The sequence below is a fragment of the Eublepharis macularius genome, chromosome 14, assembly GCF_028583425.1.
Source record: "Eublepharis macularius isolate TG4126 chromosome 14, MPM_Emac_v1.0, whole genome shotgun sequence".
NCBI lineage: Eukaryota > Metazoa > Chordata > Lepidosauria > Squamata > Eublepharidae > Eublepharis > Eublepharis macularius.
The window spans coordinates 56,101,202-56,127,456 of NC_072803.1; the positions used below are offsets into that span (position 1 = coordinate 56,101,202).

At 43.6% G+C, this 26,255-nt stretch overlaps 1 protein-coding gene across 1 annotated transcript in view; it reads right to left on the bottom strand.

The window, feature by feature from the left end:
• The window catches only part of COL27A1 (collagen type XXVII alpha 1 chain), a 342,023-nt gene that overhangs the window by 116,624 nt on the left and 199,144 nt on the right, over window positions 1-26,255 (bottom strand). The window contains exons 25-28 of the mRNA XM_054997267.1: window positions 12,358-12,411; window positions 10,146-10,199; window positions 9,075-9,128; window positions 6,708-6,761 (exon numbers count right to left, since the gene is read on the bottom strand). Of these exons, the coding sequence (XP_054853242.1) occupies window positions 6,708-6,761; window positions 9,075-9,128; window positions 10,146-10,199; window positions 12,358-12,411 (216 nt within the window). The remainder of the gene's footprint in view (window positions 1-6,707; window positions 6,762-9,074; window positions 9,129-10,145; window positions 10,200-12,357; window positions 12,412-26,255) is intronic.

Below are 26,255 nucleotides of genomic sequence, written 5' to 3' on the forward strand. Positions count from 1 at the left end.
AAAGAGGAAATAATGGGAGGATGCTGTTGAGGGTCCCCCACTTGTATATCTAATTCTCAATATGGGCAAACCTGTGTATACATAAATTCAGACTGAAGCTATGAACAGAGAAGACATATCTGAAAAAAGCCCCAAGTTGGCAGAAAAATCTGGAATCTAAAAAAGAAAAGAAAAATTGGGGGTTAAAAAGCCCTGAAAATTATAGAAGTAGCACTTGTAGGTTTAAGAAATGAATGTCATTTCAGTGGCTGCTGTGCTGGTCGCTAGGCAATCATAACAAGTATTGCCTGCCTTGAAGCCTTGGTTTCTGTCAGTAAAAGGTAGGGGGAGATGGCAGAGCCCTTTCCAGGACTGCTTTGGCTTTTGAAGAAGGGCCAGACCTGGCTGCAACCACTGGGTGACTTGCAACCAAATGACTGGAATGACTCACCCAGGCCCAGCTGCTCACTACTGTTCAACAGCAGCCATCCCACACACAAAAAAAACAGCATTGTGTAGTGATTAGAGCTTCAGACTAGGATCTGGGAGATCCGATTTTGAATCCCCACAATGGTATGGAAGCTCAATGGTTAACCATAGGCCAGTCAAACATTCCAAACTTAACCTACCTCACAGAGGTAGAGAGAATGATGTAAGCTGCTTTGGGTCCCCATCATGGAGAAAGCAAATAAATAATAAATATAGCTGAAAATGGGGGGCAGATAAAAGGTAGGTTGACTGGTGGGTGGAAAGGAGAGGAGGAAGCAGGGAAAAGGGGAGAGGATATGGGGACTGCGAGGAGGAAAGAAAAAGGGATGCAAGAGGGTTCTCCCACATGTAGCTAGATAATGAGAGAGCCATCTTTCACAAGTCCATCTAAAATGTCATTTATATAGCACTTGTTAAAAGCGTCCCACGGCATGTTCAACGCTTTACATGTGCTATCACAATATCCTTTACAACAGCCTTGTAGAGTAGACAACATCATTCCCATATTGCATATAAGCAATGACGATGGGGGGCTTACTTAAAACCACCTAATCAGTTTGTAGTTGCAATGAGATTTGAACTAGTTACTTCCAATATTGCTGCTCATTCTCTTAGCCCCTGTGCTATATCTGCTGCTTAATTAGCGCAGTCTTTCCAGCTATAGCACCTGTCTTTGGGTCTCTGAGAATATCCTGGGAGTCACCTTTATTTGAGTTTCTCTGAATGACCTGCACCACTGCTAACTCAATCCACAACCACTGGCATCACCTCGATCCCAAAAAAGCTCCGGTTCGCCTACAAACTAAGCAACCCTATCTTTCTGCCTTTGGTATGGTGACGTTTTGCAAGCACATGAACTTAATCCCACTGCAGTGAGTTGGATGTGTGTATAGAAGATGCTGTTGAATGCAAGCAGCCTTTGGAATGTGTTTAAAATTAATCCTTTGTATTAATCACTTTGTGAAAATCTGGCACTCATTTTTTTAAAAATGTCTTTCTGAAGATGCGCAAAAGGGTTCTGCTAAGCACAAGCAAATTTCAGCATGTGTTTAAAATTAATCTTGTAGATTAATTACTGTGTTAAAACCTGGGATTCATTCAAAGAATGGAACAGCAACAAAAAAACCCTTCCTGTTGCAGTTCAAAAACTGAGAGGATAGGGCAGAGAAGCCCAAATGAGTGGGGACAAAGTTCCCATTCTTGTAACAGGATATTTATGTTCTCATTTGGCATTTTCCAGAATTCTGCATTTAGGAAAATTCAAAGCTGCCTTCTACTGAATCAACATACAATATAACAAGGCAATACCCGGTATTCTACTGAATCAAGGCACTGGTCCATCTAGCTCAGCACTGTCTACTCTGACCAGCGGCAGCTCGCCGACAAAGAACGGTCTCTCTCAACACCTGCTGCATGAGACCCTTCAACTGGCAATGCCATGAACTAAACCTGTGACCTTCCACCTTCAAAGTAGGCACCCTGAGCCACAGCCCTTTTGAGCGCATACCTTTTCCCAAGTCAGACCATTGGTTCCCCTAGATCAGCATTGTCTATGTAAGCAGCTCGCAACTCTCGGGACAAGAAAGATCCCTCCCAATGCTGGCTGTTACCCGAGGTCCTTTAACGGGAGATTGACGCTGGGACCCTCTGCATGCAAAGCAGGTGCTTTGCCACAGTCCCTTCCTGGCTCACGGTGGGTCTTCTCAGCCCAAGAGCTACAGTCATTTCAATGGAGACCTCATAAATCTTTTATTGTTCCTCACAACCAAAACCAGATTTGCCATTTGTTTGCCTTCAAAACTGAAATTACTAATGAAGCATCTAAACACGGCTTGACAGAATCCACAAATGCCTGGCAGAGAGCGGCATTCATGTGTTTCCATTCTGAGTTGAATTAAGTTCTTGGATGAGGGATCAGAAACGGAGGGCATGCAGAGAATGACAGGATCTGAAGTTACAGCTGGGGGCTCATTTCCACTCTTCAGAAACGTAACAAAACAAACCCAAAGGAATGAATGGCAATAAAATTAAGGGCTTGTTCGCATGAGAAAATTGGAGAGAGGGGGTGGGCAGGAGACAAGCTCCTTGGGTGTCCAAGATGGCTTGCTTGCGCCAGAACAATTTTCTCATTGACAAGAGGGCAGCCTTCATTCAGCTTTTAGGAGGGCTGCCCTCTTCTTTAGGGACTCACTGGCCTTCAGGTCTGATGCTCAGGGAGGACAACAAAATCACTAGAGGCAACCGGAGTAGATACAGCAGCAAAAGTTGGGCATGTTTAAAGGAGGAATTGCCCCAGTGACTGAGAAAGAGATGGGAGGAGGGGTTTCAATTTTCAAAAGGCAAAAGAAGCATGCAGATGCGGCGCGCAGAACCCATTTCCCCTGTCCACAGCTTCAGTTCCCTACCACCACTACCACCTCTTTCTCCTGGCATATGTCTCATAGCTGGGGCTATAGTACCAGAAATGACATACACAGAGAGGAAAGCACTCGGACCTTTCGAAGGAGGGGGAAGCCACAGGCTCCACTTCCCACATGTCCCCTTTGGTTTTAGTATCTAGTCCCTCTTCACTTTCTTGCAATGCAACTGGGAAAGTTCTGAGTCATTTCTGTATAGTTTGGTCCTGATTTATTCAGGACTCCATTCTTCCCCAAGTCCTTAAAGAACACTTAACTCGCTGAGAAATCATAGCCTGGCAATAAGCCATTCAAATGAATGTGTGTCAATGCAAAGTAAGTTCGCCTGCATATGTTTGCATTGCTACCCAGTTATTTGAGAGAGCCCTGATTGCAAAGGCCTGCCTGATCTCCATTAACAGTCTGATCTGCAGTGACCAGTCTTTTAATTGCAAGACCGACCTAAAGGCTCCATCCGCCCCAAGTGGATTTGACCACCCAGAGCTGGACTCATTTAGAATGCATCTTTTCACTGAGGAGAAGTGAAACCTCCCGCTGATCTTCCTAAAGTCTTTAACTGCCTTATTTCCACTTCATTAAAATAGCATTTTGGGGAGAGACTTCCCACAATTAAGTGGCTTTGACAGCTTCAAGAACGAGGGCAGCCGGAAGACTTCGCCACCGGCGCCATTCCTCTCCAATGGCCTGCTTCACCCAGGCTTAGCTGGAATGGAAGATAAATGAGGGAACTCTGTGAAATCCAGAAACCTTGGCAAAGGAATAGCCAAATACCACAGTTGCAGAAAGCTTACAGATAGAATCACAGCCTTGGCCTCGGAAAGAAGCCCAGAGCCTGCTGTTCCAGAACGGGATGCTGAGAGGAAGTGCTGGGGAGATGCTTCCCCCTTGGCTTTGCTTGCTCCTGTGTGGCACAGAACACAAAAGATTTGCACGCCAATGAATGGAGATTAGTTCTGGCCCGGCAGAAAATGCAGAAACCAGCTCCAAACTCATCTCTACTCTACAAGGTTGGATTTCTTTGTGTCACTCACTGTGAAAAATGGAGTTGTTCGGTATTTCCAGCCTCCCAAAATGTTTGAGGGAGGGGAGGCAACGCTCCCTAATTGCGGCTCTGCTTAACCCAATAGCAGTCAGCAGTAAAGGCATCCATCTTGCCTAAAACATATATGTATCTTGAAGCAGCATCTAATCCATGAACGCTTCTGACGCTATTAATATGTTAGTAATCTTTCAGGAGTCATAAACAAGATGCCCCATTACTTTCTGCTGCAACAGATAAACACAACTACCCTAACGGACTCTGCAACCTATGAAATTATGAAATAAATGAGGATATGATCTCCTGACAACCCATTAATTTATCCCATTCTCTTTGCTCCTGATTGGCTGGCCAGCATCCTGATTAGCTTCTACAGATCTAGGAATCAGCTCACCAATTGAAGCTGCCATTGAAGGCACTTCTTCGGAAAGACAAAGGGCGTCCACTGGATATGTGGCCTTCTCTGTGGCTAGAACTCCCTCCTGACAGATGTTCAATGGACACCTCAGTGCTCCTACCATAAATCACACTGCAAGCCTCTCCCCTCACACACCTACTGTTACACATTGCTGAAAGTTCTACTCTATCCTCTGTGAGCTATATTTATTTGCTCTGCCATCACCTGTCTTCCACTTTCTTGAATGGTATCTGCACTTTTGCCGAAAGATATTCTCCTCCAAATGGTTGTCAGTAACTGTATCTTGGCAGCTGCAGAGCGTAACATTAGTGTTCATGCCCACGCCTGTACATTAGAGATGGCATACATTTGTTTCTCAATCCAAGATCCAGTTTCTACAGCCCTTGGGGAGGGAGCTGAACCTAGAGAATTATAACTCCATCAGTGAGGAGAGAAAGGGAAGAGGAAGCAGCCAGGTATCATTTGATTATGACTGGATGAAGATCTAAAGAAAATTGAATCAAATCGAATCCCTTTATTGGCATAACAGCATAGACGTGCAGTCAGCAAGGATACAAAAAAAATCCATTACCCCAGCACTTAAACCTCTCCTCTTAGGTGCACAACAAAGAAATTTAGCCACAGACTCAATGATCTCATGGTTATGGGTGGATAGTAGGAGGAGAGTCTTACCGTTGTCACAATGTCCTTCATAATTTTGGAGAAGAGGTTCTAAATAAATGGCGTGAATATCACAATGAAATAAGCAATATAGAAGAACATGTTCAATGCTATCTATATCCCTTAAGCCACAGGTACAAAACCTAGAGGAGTATGGAATTTTCTTAAACCTCCCTTACAATACTGCAGAAGGGAGGACAAAATAAGCTACAATAATTGAAAAGTGGGTAGGGAGTAGAGATGGGCACGCACCAAAATACGAACCAAACTTCATGACAAACCAGGCTGGTTTGTGGTTCGCGAACCAGCGGTTCATCAGATCCCATTTCTGACAAACCACCACAAACTTTAGGCTGGTTCGTTTGGTTTGTTTTTTGGTTCGTCATTGCAGACAGCCTGGTGCCGATCAATCAGTTTCCTAGACAACAGGGAATGGACTTCCTGCAGGCCTTCTGCTGACCTGGAAGTGACCTTCTGCTGGCCCAGAAGTGACCTTCTGCTGATTCAGAAGTGACGATATTCTGACCTGGATGTGACGTTTTCATGAACCAATTGAACTGGTTCGCAAACCGGGGGCAGATTTGTGGAAGTTCATGGTTCGTGAAATTTGATGAACCACGAACTACATGGTTCGGTTTTTTTCTGGTTCGTGCCTCTCTCTAGTTGGGAGTAAGTGGTAGTGGGCGGGACAAACGAAACAGAAACATTAGACACAAGGAAAATTCTACTCAAAATCAGCTTCCTGAAAAACATTGGGGTAAAAGTGGTCTCAAAAGAACCAGAAAAGAAATGGGGAAAAACAAAACAAATAAAGTAAAAGCTAAAGGTGGAAAAAATGTATGCAGAAATCAGGGCATAAACTGAATTAGTATGGGGCCACATCTGACCCAAAAAAATTGTGGAAAAAGTCAGTGCTTGGGAAACCAGAATATCCTGGCCAAGCACCGAAAGATCATGAAGGCCAAAACACTACCATTATGGGGGATTTCTACTGTGTGGAGATACTGAGCAGATTTTGGGGACCAACTGTGAAGCCAATCAGAGCAGGATCCAGACTGCTGGAAAAATAGTACAGGTTTCCAGTGGGGACATGTATATAAAGGACTGGAATCCACAACAAAGCAGGGCCTCTTACTGCTGGCCACCAATCTCTCCTCTGAGCAATGGGGGAGCGCAGAGCTGGGCCTCTAACGCAGACCCAAAGTGTCCCACCACGCCGCTGCTGTTCACTGCTCTGAAACTTTCCAGTGTGAGTCCTCTGTACAACACATCTCAACTGGAAACCCATGATTTCCTCCAGCAGTTCAGGTCCTGCTCTGCTTGGTTCCTACACTAGTTTCTGAACCCCAATCAATGCCTCCATTCACTTGTTATGCAAAAATCCCCTAAACACTATACTCCAGTTATTGCCACGGTTACTCAAAAGGAAGATAACTTAAAAGTAAGAGGTCTCTCTCCCCCACCCCACAATGATATACACAAAAGGGTTTATTTTTAAATTTTTGAACCTAACTGTAATCTGCCTGTCAATTTAAGATGACTTCCCTCCTTTGTTTGTTTATTTGATTTGACAGCATACCTGGAAAAAAATAGTTGTACATTTGAGTAAATACTGTATTTGTATTTACTCCCTGAAATGCTCTGCTTAATGTTTATTTGTGAAGTGTTCTCAGTGGCAAACTTTACAAGTTTAACAACTGCTTACCCTACGACCTTTTGGGCCTCGCATGCCTTGAGAACCGCGAACTCCAGGAGGGCCCTGGAAGAGAAGAAGAATATAGAGTAAAATTTGCTTGGCACGGGACTCTCGTTTGGATCCCAAGATGCTTGCCATTCATTAAAAAAAATGAGAGACCTGATTTGCATTAGCATCTCTGATGTGGTGAAACTCACAATAAAGTAAAATGTGATGCCTCTCATACTGAAAAGCCAGTAATAATTATTGGGGTATGTATGCATGCCTGTGTGTGAGTATAAACACACACGCTGAAGAAGTGAGCTGTGACTCACAAAAGCTTGTGCCCTACCACAAATTATGTTAGTCTTCTAGGTGCTACTAGACTCTTGCTCTTTTCTAGTGCTACAGATAGCCTAACATGGCTACCCATATTGATCTATACACACACACATATAAAACCAACCAGAATGCGATTCAAGGTAATGAAAAAAATTAACAGGGTAAACTTTAAAACAACAGAGGAGAAAAAGGGAGAAAATTGAGGGAGATTCTGTTGATCAGACAAATACCAGTTATTTTTATTGGTAGGAACAAAGGGGCATCAGAACTGCAATTGAAGTGTTCTAAAAAAAGGCATTCCATACAACATTAAATTTATCTTTGTTCGTATACACGTCAATTATCCTTTAGACACTAAATCTAGAAGATCACACCTGGTCAATATTTCGAGATGTACAAGCTTTTCAAGAAGATAGTCACTAGGTCAGCCCAAATAATCCAGGCTGCCTGCAACTTCTGTAAGGCTAGGTAAAGTGCAGTTGGTGCAGTCAATGGAGCTTACCAAATGGTAAGATCATTACTGGAAACATCCAGAAGAATTTTTTAAAACAAGAATATCCCTTTATAAATGTAATAATAGTGATTCCCTTGATGCCACATTGAAAGACGTATAAATCTTGATGGGTGAAATTCACCTTTCTCCATTCAGAATGGGCTGGGACTTTTCTGAGTCTTTGGGAGGAATTTTTTAGGAGAAAAGGTTCAGGCTTAATCCAAGAGCCAAACCACATGATACATTTTTGGGCAAGTTAGATCCGCTTTTCCTGGACTTGATACCCTTTCCCTGCAGCCTCACAGCAGCTGCAGGGAACATCATTTAAAAATCAGCTTGGAACTCCAGCATGGGGGTGGGTGAGTAGAGGGGCTCCTCTCCCCACCCCAGGCCATTTTCTCATGCTGAAACAGCCAGGAGGGTGTTATTGCCCCTAGTTTGGAGCTGCTGAGGATTTTTAAAATGATGAATGCCACAACTGCTATGTGGCTGCGGGAAGAGTGAATTGAATTTGGGGGACCTGGAACCCAATTTGCTAAAAATACATTGTGTAGTTTGTAAGTATGGAAAGACCCAGAGCTTTGGGGGTGGGGCTTGAATAAACACTTCCCAGAGTTAACAGTTCAGGCTTCGTGCATATTCAGTTATCTTCTCTACAGAGTGAAGAACAGTTTAGGCTGTCTTGTCTACTGTTCTCCCTCCTCTTTACAATTTGGTAATATTAACCAAGTATAGGAAAGCTACAGCTTTGCAAAGAGGACCAGAGATTCTTGGGTTCCCATCCCTGCCTTGCGCCAGTAATTCTTTCTCATCCTAACATATTTCATGAGGTTGTTGTGAGGATAAAATGAAGATTGGGAAGAAATACTGTTGTAAGTTTCTTGGAAGAAGGATGAAACAAGATGCGATAGATGGGAAGCAAGACTGGAGAGTAATTGGTAGATTAGAGGGCTGATATTGAAACATTAGAAACTGAGCTGAAATTTATAAGGAGAATGAGATGGGCTTATAATGGCTTGTGGCTTTCTAAATTGAGAGTAGATCCAGAGGAGTTAGCCGTGTTAGTCTGTAGCAGCAAAATCAAAAAGAGTCCAGTAGCACCTTTAAGACTAACCAATTTTATTGTAGCATAAACTTTCGAGAATCAAGTTCTCTTTGTCAGATGCATGGTACAGAAACTGGTCAAATATAGAAGAGGAGGGGGGAGGAGGGGAGGAGAGAGAAGATGCAGTTAGGGGGGGAGAGGGAGGGTGCAACCAAACTAGCAAAGGAATGTTTTGGTTGCACCCTCCCTCTCCCCCCCTAACTGCATCTTCTCTCTCCTCCCCTCCTCCCCCCTCCCCTTCTATATTTGACCAGTTTCTGTACCATGCATCTGATGAAGAGAACTTGATTCTCAAAAGCTTATGCTACAATAAAATTGGTTAGTCTTAAAGGTGCTACTGGACTCTTTTTAAATTGAGAGTGTTTCTTTCTGAACCCATCCATTCCCATTTCCAATCTATTTCACCTTACTATATGAAAGATAACTTCTAGCAGAAAGATAATCAAGTTTTACTTACTGGTTGCCCAGGAGGTCCTGAGGGTCCAACTCCTCCTGGTATTCCAGGATGTCCCTACAGAGCAAAGAAATATATGTATGTAATCTTGGGAAAATAGCCTGCTTTCTTATTCACTGCAATTTACTCATAATAGGGCTTCTTTACTCATGCACAACAGCCCTTGTCCATACATGTAGCAGAATGCGGCAGTCAAGCTGCTAACCTTATGAGATAAGCAAGTTCATAATCATACATTGTTGGCTTTTTCCATTGCGTTTGTCATATATCTACTAAAGACACAATCTAAAACCTTGTACCTGCAAGAAATGTCATGTGGGAAGAAGCCCCTTATGCTGAAAGTGCTGGAAAAGACCAGTTATGGTCATACCATTGTAAGCATCAGCTATGGATGGTCTAAAAATTACGCTTGATATTTTGCTGAGAAGATACTACATTATCTCTTCTTAATACCACTAACACTTCTATTTTTTAAAGATCTGAAAATGTTGGGCCTTATTCTCATTAAAAATGCAGGTAAGAGCTCACATGATCAAATGGTCCTCCATACAAATAACATTACCTGCACATAGGAAACTAGCATATCAGGAAGAAGATTCAAGCCTAGCTATCACTCTTAATTGCAAGTTTTCATGGGGAACACATTCAATCTCATGTGCTCCCACCTGGAGTAGATACAGCACAGACACCACCGAGAGAACCAGGCCTTAGGCATGATCTCCTTTGGGTCTCCCAGACTCTGCACAGTTAACATCCTTCCATGACCTTAGCATGTCATGCTTACTATTTGGGCAAATTAGGGAAACAGTTTTCCCAGGCTTTTAAGAATCAAGTGATTTGAGGAGGCGGAGGAACTGGGTGGTCAGCACACTTAATCCTACTTGGGCACATGAGTGCTAACACATTATCATTTGGCACAATTCAAGCACCCTCCTTGATCTCTCACGGGGAATAGGAAAAATGAGCAGCTGAGGACAGTCAGCCAGGCAATGGGCCGTGCGAGTGGCGGTGAGAGAAAGAACTATCCATTTGTCAGGCAGAGAAGGAGCGAGAGAATGCAGACTTACTCCTTACCATCGACCCCTTGACGCCTGGCGGTCCTGGCGGTCCAACGGCACCCCGATCTCCCTACCAGAGGCAATGGCACATAAAAGCAAAGTAAGCTGTCCTACTAACAAGCAACAAATCTGATAACAGAGGGAAAAGATGCAACCGAGTGGACGATTATGCTATTTCGATAATATTGGACACTTGAGTGATTTTGTTTTAATTCAGTGTTCATCCATGTGTAAAGTTAATCTCCAAAACTGCTTATAGGGTCCAGTTTAGGCAAAAGGCAGGAAATAGATATATTTAGGAGGTTGAGGCTGATATGGCAAGAATCTCCCATATTTTGGCACAATATTTAAAAAAAAAACCTTCACAGCAATGCTAGGATCTTGCCAACTGTCAGACCAGTTATATTCCAGAATTTGTTTCAGGAAACAGTTCTGGTCACAGATGAGAGCCATGCAAATAAACATATATTGGGCACAATCCAACCAACATTAAGCACATTTAGTCCCACTAGTTTCAAATAGGCAGGGAACTATGCATATGTAGCAACTCTTTCCCATTTATATCAGTGAGATAATTGAGGGGGGGGAGTGTGCGCATTGTGTCTCATCTGAAAGCACAAGGGATATTAAACACTTGCAGATTCCAGGGAAGGGCCATGTGCAAAAAAAACTTTACTAGCAAAACCAGGCAGATTTAGGTACAACTGAGTAAACTGGGAAGACCTGATGCTAAACAAGTGGGGACCTGATAAACAGATAGGGACCTGAACAGTCTCCCGCATGGGAGGTATCTATGAGTGGAACCACAAGTGACAAAAGGCACAGATTGGACACTTGTCAGCTTCCCTCAAGTTTTGGCGGGAAATGTAGGCAGCTTGGCGGAATGTTGGACAAGTGACAGTTGAAAAGTTCATTGGACAGCAGTCAGAGAGTGAAGCTGCGAGACCAGGATGCCTACATTTCCCATCAAAACTTGAGGGAAGCTGACAAGTGTCCAATCTGTGCCTTTTGTCACTTGTGGTTCCACTCTATGAGCCCCATCACAGAAGATAGAAATATATAAATTTAAACTGAAAAAGGGTTTTGCTTATCCACTCTTGGAACTGCAGCACCTAACAAGTTCAATATTGGGATCAATCTTCTCATTACATTGAGATAGTTTTAAGTGGATAGCCATCTTGTTTTCCAGTAGAACAGCAAGATTTGACGAAGGGAGCTTTGATTCAAAAGCTAATACCTTGAAATCTTGTTGGTCTTTAGGGTGCTACTGGATTCAAATCTTTTTTAGTACACTGGGGATCTGGTGACTGGATTTCTTGATGTGTACTTATTCTCTGACACTGAGACAGCTGTCTTATAGGATTAAAGCATAACTTGGGAGGCCAGTTACAGATACCCAATATAACATGTAATTTTGTCTTTAGATGGACACTTTAAAACCTACCCTGGGGATACTGGGTGAAGAATTTAACACCCTCTTGGAGCTTTTTTTTAAAAAAACACATATTTTTAGTTCCTATTAATACATAGTCAGGCTTCAAACTGAATGAGGAATTCCTGGTGAAATTTCAGAATCCTGAAAAGCAAACCATGCCCCAGTTTCCAATGATCAACAGCCCAATGGCCAATACATTCGCCTGAATACTTCCTCTGCTGTCTATTGTAAGCTGCATCTAGATTTCAAAAGACTACAAAAAGTAGGAAGCAAGTATAATAATGCTTTCACCCTGCCTCAAACAGCCAGGTATACAGTATCTCCTGCAGAGCAGAAGATTAACCCTTTGGTTACCAAAGCATCCCCACTCAATGACTAGCAAATTTTATAAATTAACACATCATCTATTACAGGACATAGCTATTTAGCTTTTCAATGTTTTATGTAGTTAGACCTCATAAACTGGTACGGAACCCACCAGTGAGCAGTGTACTGGACTCCTTTGCTATTACCACCCATTCGCCCATCTGTCCTCCACCTCTGGGCAAGTAAAGTGGGCAAGTAAACGGCAAGCGCAAAGAGAAGGAACAGCAGCAGCCTTCCATGGCAATTGTGGAGAGGAGCAGATGCGCTGGGCCTCTTGGCCAAGAAGCCTCCAAAGCCGAAATATGCGGTTGACAGAATTTTAATTTTATTTTAGTGCTAAGAATACGCTGCCTGATAAGCTATCTCCAAAGCTTTCCCCTTCCTCCCACAAGGTAGCACAGCTGGTCCACTTGCAATTCATTCTTACCTTCTCCCCGACTATTCCAGGTTCCCCTACTGGACCAATGAAGCCCATCAGACCCTGAAAAAAAAAAGAAAAGAAAGAAAATTGATTTTCTGCTTTAGTTGCTTAAAGGGGGAGAGGGGAAAACAATTCTCCCCACTTGTCTCTTGACATCTCCTTGCCGGATGAATTAGCCCAGCATCCTTTGCACACTGCCCAGAACTTTCTATTGGCTACCAGCAAGGACACAATTGCTCCCAGACTGAGGCCTCCCCAATGCAGCCAGCTGGTCCTGCTTTAAAACCACAGTTGGGCCTTTGATGCTTGGCGCCTGAGAGAGCCACAACACACACCAGACCAGGAACAAATTACAGGCATTCCAAGACCGTAGGACAGAGCAGGCTATGTTTACGCTCTTGTTTTTCCTACATCTTTCCTCTAAGCTGAAAGCTGCAATATCAGAGCAGGCAAAGAATGCTGCAGGATGATACACTTGTATGAGAACAAGAGGGAACCCTGGGAATGTGGGCATTCTTCTTCTAGCTATGCAGGAATGCTGCGAACCACGATTCTTGGTGTTTGGAATTCCCCAGGTGAGGCTAGGTCTACCTAATGCTATAGTTGGACCCTATGCTGCTGGATTACTTAGGGTTGCCAGGCACATTCCTACAACCGTCAGGAGTCAGGAGGGGGTGACCATTCAGGAAGAAAGGTGTCATGTGAGTGCTGACATCACTCCCAGCTAAAATGCAGAAGTGACATCACTGACTCTCTAGGACTTTACCAATCTCTAGAGACTGGCAAAGTCCTAGACTGTCAATAATGCCATTTCCAGGTTTTAGCCAGAAGTGATGTCTACACATACACAACACCTTTTTTCCATTCCATTCCCCCCTCCCTTGCCACTCATTCAAGTGGCAGCAGGGGCTGGGGGGGCAACAGCAGGAGATTACCTGCTATAGCAGGTGAGTTGGCAATCCTAAAATCACTGCTGCTAATGATAAGGTGGCTGGCCCTTGTTACAATCACAAAAGCAGCAAAGTTCTTCCACCCATGGACTCATAGTATTTGTCAGGAACACAGAAGACACAATTTTGAAGAAAAAGGGGGAAAAAGTAAAGAAAAAAGGAGCACTGAACCAAAAATGGCCTGAGCAGGACTGAGCATGTTCCAGGGGGCACAGAAGACTGAGAGCGGGACCACAAGTGACGCCTGACACAGGTTGGACACTAGTCAGCTTCCCTCAAGTTTTGATGGGAAATGTAGGCATCCTGGTCTTCCAGCTTGGCTCTCTGACTACTGTCCAATGGACTTTTCAACGGTCACTTGTCCAACATTCCGCCAAGCTGCCTACATTTCCCATCAAAACTTGAGGGAAGCTGGCAAGTGTCCAACCTGTGTCAGGCGTCACTTGTGGTCCTGCTCTGACAGCAGCTAAGAGCCAATGAAAGTGGGGGAGGGGGAGAAAGGAGGGGAAATGTTCCTTTTCAAACCCCTACAAGAAGAGCTTAACAAATCCTAGAGAAATTTTGGGGGGAGGATTTCCAAAGAGTTCCCCCCTCTTACAATTCCATTTTTCTTCCATTTAGAATATTTCTGTTCTGCTTTTTCATGAACAATGCTCAGCTTATAATAACCAAGTTCATAAAAGTGAAATTAAAAAAATATAGAAGACTATATGTTAAAAAACACAGAGAAAGTAGAATCAAACAAAATATGTAGAACCAAACAAATGCCTGAGAGAATGCCTAAAACAAAGCTTTCTAGGAGCCACATAAACATCTCTAAGGAGATGATACAAAAGATGTGTTGCCGCTATAGAAGAGGCCTTGTTTCTAGTCGCCATCTGTCTAAACTCAGAAAAGAGTGAAATAAGTGTCCCGTGTGAAGTTGGCGGGTCCTCTCTACTCTTCAAAATCTTATTCTTCCCTATCCCCTCCCCCCTCCTTTTAAATTAAAAAATTAAAAACAATTTGAAAAATTGCTTCATTGAAGAAAGGGAATTAGCAGATTAGTGACATCATTGGTTTCCAGCCAATCAGTGCTGTGTACAGCCAGGTTCTGCTGTACACATGTTGGCTTTTCCTGAGCTAAATTCAGAAGAGAAGGATGTAAATCTAAACAATGGCTGATTCCGCACACGTTGGATAATGCACTTCCAATCCTCTTTAGAGATCATTTGGAACTGAATTTTTCGAGTGTGAAACAAAAAATCCACTTCCAAACGATAGCTAAAGTGCATTGAAAGTGCATTATCCACCGTGTGCAGAATCAGCCAATGTACAGGAAATACACTTCTCCAGCAAGCGCACCTACTCAGATCATGGACATGTATACACTCCTGAAACTTACACGTTCACAGATGCTCAAAACTGTAAGAACTATTTATTTCTCTTCTCCATCACGTGATGCATCTAGTATTATCTCTTCGGTCTACCTCTTTAAACATTCTTTTTATACTCAAAGTATATACAAAGGTGATTGTTTCATGCATTTGATTAAGCATGCTCTTGCCCATGAAAGCTTATGCTATAAAGTATGTGTTAGCTTTCAAACTGTTTGTTGTTTTTGTTACCAATAGACTTAACATGGCTAAACCCCTGGAAACAAGAAATTTTATGCCAACTCTGTTTTTTAGCAGTGTCCTCTATCTTAGCATTACAGCAGATTTGCAGCACAGTGTATCAGCAAGATACAGACTGTTTTCAGGCAGTAGACAACTGCCACTTTTTATATAAAGGGCAGAGGAGGGGGGAGAGCCAAAAGATAAACTAAAATAAGCGCTTTGTTGTTTTAATTCCATCCATCTAATTTTGCCCTGAATCTTCCAAGCAGATCTTTTTTTTTTTTTTTTTTTTTTTTCCAAGCAGATCTTGTAAATAAATCAAAAAGAGTCCAGTAGCACCTTTAAGACTAACCAATTTTATTGTAGCATAAGCTTTCGAGAATCACAGTTCTCTTCGTCAGATGCATGGAGGGCAGAAGGAAACTGGTCAAATATAGAGGAGGAGAGGGGAGGGGAGGAGGAGAGGGGAGATGCAAACAGCTCCTTTTGATGTGGGGATCAGTTTGCTTTTGTAAAGGTTCAAAGGAGTTTGCCGTGTTAGTCTGTAGTAGCAAAATCAAAAAGAGTCCAGCACCACCACCAAGACCAACCAATTCCACTGCAGCACAAGCCTTCGATAACCTCTTTTTGATTTTGCTACTACAGACTAACACGGCAAACTCCTTTGAACCTTTACAGAAGCAAACTGATCCCCACATCAAAAGGAGCTGTTTGCATCTCCCCTCTATATTTGACCAGTTTCCTTCTGCCCTCCATGCATCTGACGAAGAGAACTGTGATTCTCGAAACCTTATGCTACAATCGAGTTGGTTAGTCTTAAAGATGCTACTGGACTCTTTTTGATTTTGCTACCACAGACTAACACGGCTAACTCCTCTGGATCTTGTAAACAAACGGTTCCTAGTTAAGGACAGGAGTGCCTCGGTATGCGCTGTCCTGACAACTCAGCAAAACTGATCTTTATGTCACCACCAGAACACATATTGCACAAATCATATGGAATCCATACAGCTTATTCAGTCAGGGGTGGGCTTTGGAACCGGGTTTTTATAGGGCTTCATGTACTGCTGTAAGCCACCGGCTGGGATTATATTCTTTTTCTAAGTAAAATAATGGCAAGTGCCATGGGCTATTGTTCGAGAAGGTTCAGAAGAACTCGAACAATGCTGTGCTGGTGGCAGGAAAAGAGGACACCAGAACTCACACTGGGAAACGCTCTAAACTTCTCTTTCAATCGATTTAGCACCGTTACACTAATGGCCCTTCCTCCAAAGAGCTCAGGGCAGTGTATGTGCCATGTAGCTCCTTCCATCTCCAACTGCACCTATCAGCTGCCGCTCCACTTGGGCGCACTGAAGGGAGAGGCCTGAGAGCCAGGCCACTCTGGGACCAAGCACCATTTGAATCTCACCTCCCAGAAATGTCTCCTGCAATAGTTAACCCATCTGGTCATGATGATGGAACAGTTTTATGAATTAAGTGTTTATATGCAAATATGCATGCTTTCCTCTTCGCTCCTTTTCTTGTTGTGTTGTACGGTACTTCTTTTGAACTGTAAACCACTGTGGGTGGAATTGCACAAAGGAAGTATATGCCTATATTGAATAAATAAATATATTATAACATAATAGCTCTCATTTTGGCCTAGAGGGTTCCCATTCATCCAGAACATTGCACACACCTTGGGAAGGGGGACAGCAAACACTCTGAGTCATGTTCACCCAAATATTACACCAAGAAAAGTGAGATATCATATCCTGTTAAATAGGCAAAACATGGGTATATACTCATTTTATTGTACCAGGCAGGGTGTAGGGTAGACCAGGTACTGAAACCCTAACAGCTTACAGTTCTGTCTCTACTTCACTCAAACTATACATCTGAGACACTCGTGTACTTTTCAAGATTTACTTCCTACTCATGACTCATCATGAGGACTAGCAACTTGCTTTTAAATTTGTTTTTTTTAATTATCAGGATGCAGAACTCTGTGCCCAACACTGAATTTCATGCTGCTGTAGGAATGGACTATATACAGCCAAGCATACATTTGTTTTTTGGAGGAAGAACAGTGGCTCAGAAGCCGAATAGGTGGTTTGCATGGCAAAAGTCCCAGATCCAATCCAATCCTTGGCATCTCCAAGTAAAAGGCCTCTAGTGTTGGAGAAAGAGCTTTCTCCACTTAAGAGCCTGCAGAGCTGTTAGGGTTGTCAACAATCTGGAGACAAAATGTCCTATCCCTTTAACAAAGGCTTAATGTGTGGAAATGGAAAGGTGAAGCTTTTCATGGCATGGAGGTAAATAATATTACCTGGTAAATAGCATCCTATTAAGTCTCTATTAAAGGTGCAAGATGCTTTTTCTTCAGACTGTTGGCAACCCTAGCTGCTCCAAGTCAGCGTAAACGAAATTGTGAGCTAGCTGGCCAACAGTTCGGCTTGGTATAATGGGAATCCAAAAACTAACAATACAAAAGGGAATTTTGCGATCTGCGCTTGCATGATTACTTCCCCCATACAGGCCCTTTCAGAAGACCAGAAAAGACCAGGCTACTTCCAACTTTTGAGGTTCCAAGCCATAATAAAAATATAAAATGACAGCACATAATGCACATCAAAAGAAGTTGCAAAACTTATCAAATGCCAACAAATTAACAAGTCTTTACACCTGCGGCCCCCTTTGAGCTTGAGGCTCAGGCCAAAGGCCCTTCTGCTCCCCCTTCCACCTGATCGAGTCCCCATGTGTCACTAGAAAGTAAGACTGCACCTTCCCTCCCCACCCAACTGGGACTGGCATTCTTCCTCCTGCTTCTGATTCCACCAGACTTCCACATGCAAAGACAATATTGTGAGACAGGGTATATGATAGGGTTGCCAGTGCCCCACTGGGAACAGGGGATCCTCCGCCCCCACCCTCCACCCCCACTTACCTGGTCAATGGGGGGATGCGCCTCCCTGGGCATGCTCCCGGTTGGTGCAGTGCACTCCCACGAACCGCAGCGGTTCAATTCAGGCCCAATTCAACTGGATTTAGCCCCGATTTGGCCCACTTTGGGTCTGAATCAGGCTGAATCAGGCCCAATTTGGTGCGAATTGGTCCGCTGTGGAGCGCAGCAGTGTTCTTGCGCTCCACAGCGGCTCAATGTGGGCCCAAATTTGACCGTAATCGCATTGGCCCAATTTGGACCCCTGCGGAGCACAGGAGCACTCCCCAGAGCGGCACATGGCCTGCAGGATGATGTCACTTCCTGTAATTGACGTCATCACATAGGCCAGGAGGATGTGCGTACAGGGCGCACACGAGAGGGACACAAAAAAGTAGGAGCTGGGCCTCCAACCTCTCACCTGGGAGGTTGGGGGACCTGGCAACCCTACGTGGGAAGCATTGGGTAGCCTCTGCGGCTGGACAAATGCTCCCATCAGTCACCACATAAGACTATCATGTCACCTCCCCCTTTGACTCAGCACTTAAGACTCACATGGTTAATCTTGCAATGGTTGTCGATTCCCCAGAACAGACTTCGTTTGGACTTAGAGATTGCCTGTCTCTAAGACTCCAGCAAAATGAGTGAGACAAGCGCAGTTCTTGCCAACAGTTATGAGGAAAAGAGAGAGGGAAAGCATTTTGATCGCAAAGCAGTGCACCATTCTCCTTCGAATGACATAATTGGTAAGGAAATGGAAATTTTCCACCGTGATGTTTCTAGACAAAAACTGAGTAAAAAATAACAGGACTTGGCTTTCATAGCCCTGGACCAGTGGCAGTCAATGGAGGCCAGCTGTGGTTTTTTTTAGCACAAAATGGGACCTACATTTCTTAAGCAGGTCATGCCTGGAGTAGGTCTAAAGCTCAGCAGTGACAAATGGTATTACATCTTCCATCAAAAGTTCAAATAGAGCGTTGTCTACCTGTTCTTATTTTTGGAACAGCTCCATCTTGAGGGTTGAAGACTGCTGGTACCAGGGCAGCACCTCCCTCTAATATTGCCTTGTTGTTCCCAAATGGACACGAACGTATGAAGTGGCCTCATGCCAAACTGGTCATTTGTGGCTTTGTCTAAAGATCACATGACTGTAGGTTGTTCTACGATAGGGCTTAAAGATCTCTGTAGAAGATGATTTAGTTGCTCTTCATATTAAGTTATTCTGAACCATTCCTCATTGAGTCATTGGAGTTGATTCTGGGTGTAGGATAGCCCTCCGTGTTCTCAGATTCGGAGGCATCAGATCCAGCTGTAGCATCTCTGGCAAAGACTCGGTCTCAATCTCCCTTTTGGACCTCTATGGATCCGGGGAGCCTAAGTAAGGGGATGGTGTATCAGGCAGGATTAGCACTTCGTCCCTTATACTTTCTTGCAAATTTGGAAAGCACACTTTAACCTCTCAAATTCTTATCTAAACTTGCGTTTTGGTCATGTATGCTTAGTCTTTTAGCCCTTTTGAGTAGTGGCTGCAGTGCACTTCTTGAAGTCGACTTCTACTTTTTGCTGGTCGCTGCCAGATCCAATCTCAGAAACAATGGCCATTTCCACACTGATTACTGGCCACGGAACATCGTGCCAAGTTCCTGGAATGACAGCGTCTTCCTGGCGCGATTTCACACGAGAACTGCAGTTCTCGCGCGAAATCGCATCAGGAAGATGATGTCGTTCCAGGAGCTTGGCGCAATGTTCCATGGCCGGTAAGCAGTGTGACAATGGCCAATATTCTGGATGATACAAAGCCAGATCTATTTTCATGCTCCCCTACAGCCTCCAAAGCAGCCGGGTTATCAGAGCTGGCTAAAACTTTCTCCCGCAACAAGCCCTTTAAGTGTACAGATCTCTCATGCTGAGCCCTGGGCGTGAAGTTTTGGCCTATCTTACACAATGCCACATCATAGCCCTTGCCCAACACAATAAACACAACTCATGTTCATCCGAGTGTCTCATCTTTGTTAAACATTTCTTTCATTTTTGGAAGAGAACTTTTTCAGACATTTTGCACAATTATCATCAAAAACGTCACTGCTACAGCTCTCAAGATTCCCCCAACACAGTGGCGAAAGGAGAACGGAGGGAGGGAAGGGCACTCCATCCACTGGCAGTGTGACTGTTGGGTAGGAAACAATCAGACTGCACATGACACAGGAAGTGTTCTGTACAGTTTTATATCTTGGAAGTTTCCTCCAACTGGCAGGCCTGAGTGAGTGTTGTCCCAAAGCAGGACTGCAGAGAATGAAAATGAACCATTCCTCGTTGTGGAAGTTTTTATCTATGAACCCAGAAATATTACACTGGCAGCAGCTCTCCAGGATCCTGGCCACCAGGGAAAGCCTTTCCAGCAGCTGCTGAGATCCTTTGACTGCCACGCTGTGAGTCACCCAGGGATTGTTTGCATATCAAGGAGCTTGGGTTGCCAACTCTGGGTTGGGAAATTCCTGGAGATTTGGGGGTGGCACTTGGGGAGGGCAAGTTTGGGGAAAGACGATACCTCAGCAGCCTATAATACTATAGACTCCACCCTCCAAAGCAGCTATTTTCTCCTGGGGAAATGATCGCTGTAGTCTGGAGATCGCTTGTAATTCCAGGAGATCTCCAGGTCCCACCAGGAGTTTGGCAACCACAACTACAGCACATCCTCCTACACATAAAGCTTATACTGACTCAGGTCAATGGCATAATTACTGTGTTTACCAAAAAGGAAAAAGAGGGGCTTTTCCCTCTTGGTCTTAAAGGTGCTACTGGACTCTTTTTGATTTTGCTACCACAGACTAACACGGCTAACTCCTCTGCATCTTCCCCAAATGTGTCATCCAAAAAAAAAAAAGGGAGTCGCCTTCGATCTACATACAAGTTACAAATATAATATAATACTTTTTCGTGTATAACTTTTTTTTCGGAAGGTCATCTTAAATTCAGGACTATCTTCCTTTCCGTTAAGTGCAGTAGCTCAACAATGCTTTCTTGAACTGCCAGCAATTCTCTGGGGCATCAAGTAAAGGAAACTCTGCTTCCTCTGCTACTTTTAACTGGAGGACGCTGGGGACTGGAACTTTTGCTTGCAAGTCAAAGCCTCCGTTGGAGGATCTCTGCTTTAAACAGTAAACATGTGAGGCTGATCTCCCGTTTTTAACAAACGGCTGATGTGATTAGAAATACTATTCCCATTATAGCAGGAAAAAATAGGCAAGCGTACAAAACCTGATCCTGCATAGGAAGCCAAGCAGAACGCTCGGGCTGAAAAGGAAGCCCTCACAAAACTGTAGTCAGGATGTCTTTGGCTGGAATGGGAGAAACAAGCTCCAGAGAGGGATGTAAAAGAAGAAGTGACTAAACGACAGAAGGAAAAAAACAGATTAAAAGCAAAAACCAGTTAAACAGAACACTATCGCTGAGCAAACAGCAGCGGGGGAGAGACAGCTTCCTGGACAGGCCACAAAGTCCTCAGCCGATGGCCATACAGCCCACAGGCGGCCTTGCCAAAACCAACCACAGGCTTCTCCATGTGGTCACATAGGGATGAGGAAAACGTGTCGCAGGCTTCAAGACTGTAAAATACTTCGGGGATTGACAGTTTCAAACAAGGACGAAGGAGATGGGCGCTTGTTTCTTTTCCGTCTGTGATTCTTCCTCAGGCTGATGGGGAAGAAAGCCTTTCTTCTGCCTTCCACATTTCCCCACTAGAATATTGTCCAGTATTACAATCCGGTAGAGTTTGTCACAATGACTCCCGTAAGGCTATATCATGGTTGATTTATACATGGGCATTTGAGTTCCTGAGAATGTAAGAGCTGCACACTGCCTGAATCTGAAAAGCCCTCTGTTTCCAAGGGCAAAAAGAAATCACAGTTGCTGGGCTTAATTTATTCATTTCTTGGTATTTTCCATTGTGAATTATGGGGATATATCATTGCACAGAACTTAATGTAGGCTTTTCAGTTCAAGGTGGGGAATTCAAAGAGGGTTTATGAATGCATCACACTGGCTTATGCAGAATCAGACCATTTGTATAACTACCTTAATATTATCTATTCTGACTGGCAAAAATTCTTTGGACTTAGGGCTCAGAAAGAAAAAGGTATTTCCAGATTTTTTTAAATGGAGTGCTAGGACGCTCTGATGTCACAGAACTTAGGTCCACTGACGAGCAAGATTCCAGTCTAGTAGCACCTCAAAGAACAACAAGGTTTCAAGGGTATGAGTTTTCGAGAATCTAAGCTCCTTTTGGTGGATATCTGACGAGGGAAGGTTTGACTCTTGAAAGCTTATACCTTGGAAATCGTGTTGATCTTTGAGGTGCTACTGGACACAAATCTTGCTCTTCTACTGCAGACCAACACAGCTACCCACCTGAAGCAGCCTAAGACCAGATCATGTAGCTCAGTGCTTGCATTAGTGACCCTCCAGGATTTCAGATAGAGACTTACCCCAACATGAAGTTCTTTAAGTGGAGATTAACAGGTTGAAGTTGGAACTTCCAACATGCAAAGCAGATGTTCTACCATTCAACTATGGCCTATCCTGAGTCCAGAGCAAGCCCACTGCTGGGATTTCTTAATACAAGAGAGCAATCTCTGGCAGCTTTATCTCATGAGAAAGCTGCAGCGCATTTTTTAAAGGCCTATTCACCTTCAGATGCTTAATGAAAAAACGACAACTTGATGCCAAAAAGCCTATAAAGAGGGGGCTAAATGCATGTCACATGAATACAAGAAGCTGACTTATACAGAATTAGACTATTGGTCTATCGAGATCAGTATTGCTACTGTGACAGGCAGCAGCTCTCCAGGTACTGAGAGAGGCGTCTTTCACTTCACCTACTCCCTGATACTTTTAACTGGAGATAGAATCATAGAATCATAGGGTTGGAAGGGGGCTCCAGGGTCATCCTAGTCCAACCCCCTGCACAATGCAAGAAATTCACAATTTCTCACACACACATCCGGTGACCCTTGCTCCATGCCCAGAAGATGGCAAAACACTGTTAGGATCCCTAGCCAAACTGGGAGATTGAACCTCAGACCTTATACAAGCAAAGCAGATCTTATCACTGAGCTAGAGCCCCACCCTCACACAACATCCTAGAGGAAGGAGTTCCATAGTTTAGGGGCAACCACTGGGAAGGCCTCTGTGAAAGTCTCCATTAAATGCATTTCTAATCAATCTAGAACTTCTAGTATTCACTGGCTGGGAGAGAGAAGCAAACTCTCTTCCCAAGTCAAGCCCAGGCAACATTTGCTGCATTCAGCATATTCAGTATTAAAAGTCTAATTTCCAGTTAGTAGTTCACTATTTAGAATAAATATAGCTGCATCAAACTGAATTTCTATTACCTGCCTTGTAACATCTGCAACTAAAAAAGATTGTCAGATTCAACACAGGTATTCAAAATGTACATTTCCCATCCTACATTTCCAAAATACATGAATATCTGTGTTATACCATTTAATCTCTGATGAGCCAAATGTATCCATACATTTTCCCTCGTGCTCTATTAGAAATATCTTGACCTATAGCTCTAGCCCACAGTATTGCCTTATATTACCTAACCTGAACTTACTGTTTCTCCAGTATTTCATTCCCGCATACATACAAACAAGGTCCCAATTCTTGGCTAAGGAAATTTCATAACTGAAAATGCTGAAGCCAAGGAGGAGTCCTTTCAATTTTCTATTTGATTACCTTTCACAGAATTATATCACCTTTTAAAACAAAAGCTTCAAATCACGACATACTCTATCCCACCGGACTCAATCATTAAATGATAGCCAAAGCCAGCACTCTGAATTCAGTCTGAAAACATATTAGGTAGCTCAAGATTAGTTCAGCTGTGTCCACTGGGGGCCCGTAAGGACAATAATGCCTGCAGCAGGAATTTAGAGAGCTGGAGAATATTGGATGCACCGACTGTTCTCTCTCTTAGGGCCTAACTAGATGTTTCAACATCCACTGGTCTGACTCATGGACACCATCGCCACCTCACACTGCACACCTTTTCAAATGCTGAAACAGGCCCCCAATGGATGTTTTGGCACTTGAGAAGGCAGAGGAGGGAAAACAAGATTGTTTGATCCTGCTGCGCTGTGGCATTTTTGAATGGCCAAGTACTTCTCTAAAATGGTATCAGTGTTCACGGATCAGATATGTGGACACTAGAGATGGGCACGAACTGGGAAAATGGTGATTTGTTGCAGTTTGTGGTTCGTCGTGTTTCACAAACTACGAACCAACATGAAATTGCCCAGTTCACTAACTGTTTCATTTGGTTTGTGAATACATCACTTCCGCGGCAGCAGAAGGTCTGCAGAAAGCCCATCCCCCTGGTTGCTTAGGAAACTGATTGATTGGCGCCAGGCTGTCTGCAGTGACGAACCAAAAAACGAACCAAACGAACTGGCCTAAAAATTGGTGTTGGGGTTTGTTGCAGTTTGTCAGTTCGTCAGAAATGCCCTCCAACAAACCACCGGTTCATTAACCAAAAAATGGCTGGTTTGTGATGAACTTTGATTCATATTTCAGTTTGTACCCACCTCTAGTGGTCACCATAACATCTAGTTTGACCCTTATCCATGCCATCACCAAAATATGAGCCTGCAAGGAAAGCCCCACCATCAGGCTCTCAAATGGATATGTTTAACACTCTGGTTCAGGCTCTAAATGTGAGCAGGCCCAGGACCCGCTCTGTTTTGAGAAAAGTTTTTTGGCTTGCTGATCGGGTACACCTGCAAGTCATTGCCATTCTTTTGAGAACTGGCCTTGGGAACCCCGGGGGAGCGCAGCTATAGTTTGTTTCAATCAGTTCTCCCCATATTTCTCATGCTAGCACTGCCAATTATGTATCTCAGCCCTGATTGGTTCACACACCAGTGGCCTGACATAAATCAGGTTTGAAAATGGCGGTTTGTATTGTGAAACCTCTCTAATTAGGATCTGTTTACCAGCATGTGGGAGAGAAGCTTTGCCTTCATGCCTCCTGCTTTTTACCATGACAAGAACGCCATGGCATGGATTGGACGCTGTTGCTAAAGTCTTTGGTAAGAGAACCTCAGCCATGAAGCCAACTCAGAGGTTGCTAGATCGCCAGCCTGCAGTATTTTAGTTAGTCAAGTGTATTTAGAACAGCCAAGCTCTTATTTGTTTTTGTGCTTGCCTTAATGTGCATCTGAAGAGCAGTTCCTATATATTTTACCTGCCTGTGTCCAGAGGCACTGTACATATTCCATTTGAAACTATGCCTCGTGCATTGTTTTAGCCTATCATAAACTGCCTAGGAAACCATTTGATCAAAAAGTAAGAAATAATCTTTTTTTTAAAATCACTAGTAATGCACAGAACCTACAGGGTGAATTCCATTTACAGTTCCATTCTTGGGTTGCAAACAATGAACTGATATGGAAAATTTAATTGCCTGTTCAAACTTCCAATAGTTTCTTTGGTGAAGCTGTTTCTTCAACAGTCTGATTTTTTCTTTCAGTTAAAGGCCTTAGATTGGTTTGTGTGCAGGCACCCCTCACTGGTGTGAATACCTCTCACTGGTGTTCGCACTGCACCCCTCACTGGTGTTCATACTGTAGACTTAAACTATCTGTTCTCTACTCCTTTTGAGTATCACACTAGTTTAATTGCCTCTCTCCATATGAGCTCACGTGCCAACTGAAATTGACAGTGCTTTCTGGTCAAGAGAGGACAAAAGGGATGATGGCACCCACTGTATAAAAGCTCTTCTCCAAAAGAGATAAAAGAAAGCTAAATCTAGTTGGAGTTTTCGTTAAAGTTGTAAGACCTTCCCCCTTTAATTAGCTTTTGATTAATGCTCTGGGTTATAAGAGGAGTTTTTTTAATGGTTGGTTTCTGAAATGAATAAGATACTTTTACGAGGCTGTGGTAAGTTGTCATTTATTGTGATCTGAAGACTAAGTGTTTTATATACTGTTGTTTTATTGGATCTTGGATTTATTTATCAGTGCTTTGATAGCCATGAAAGAAAGGCAGGGAGCAGACTTTTTTAATCAAGTAAGAATAAGTATATCACACTTGGGGTGGTTCAGCCACACCACACAGAGTGGTTCCTTTTGCCCGCCCTCATCATCAGCTGTCACGACCCCTTTATTTATTCCCTTTCACATCCAGTTCAAGAGTGCTGTTCTTTTAATTTGAGTCTGCGGCCCCTTCCCTCGGTTTGGAGTCTGCCTGCTGGCCCCGCTTCACCTAGGGAGCAGTTCTGCCTGGCGCTGCTCTCCGCTGCCTGGTCTCTTGGACTCCTGTCTCCTTCCTTCCGAGGTGTCTCTGCTTTTCACTTGAGCAAGCTGTCTACAAGTGAGTCTTCCCTTGCCTCGCCCTTGGCGAACTTTTTTCCTTACAGTCTGCCCTCCTTTC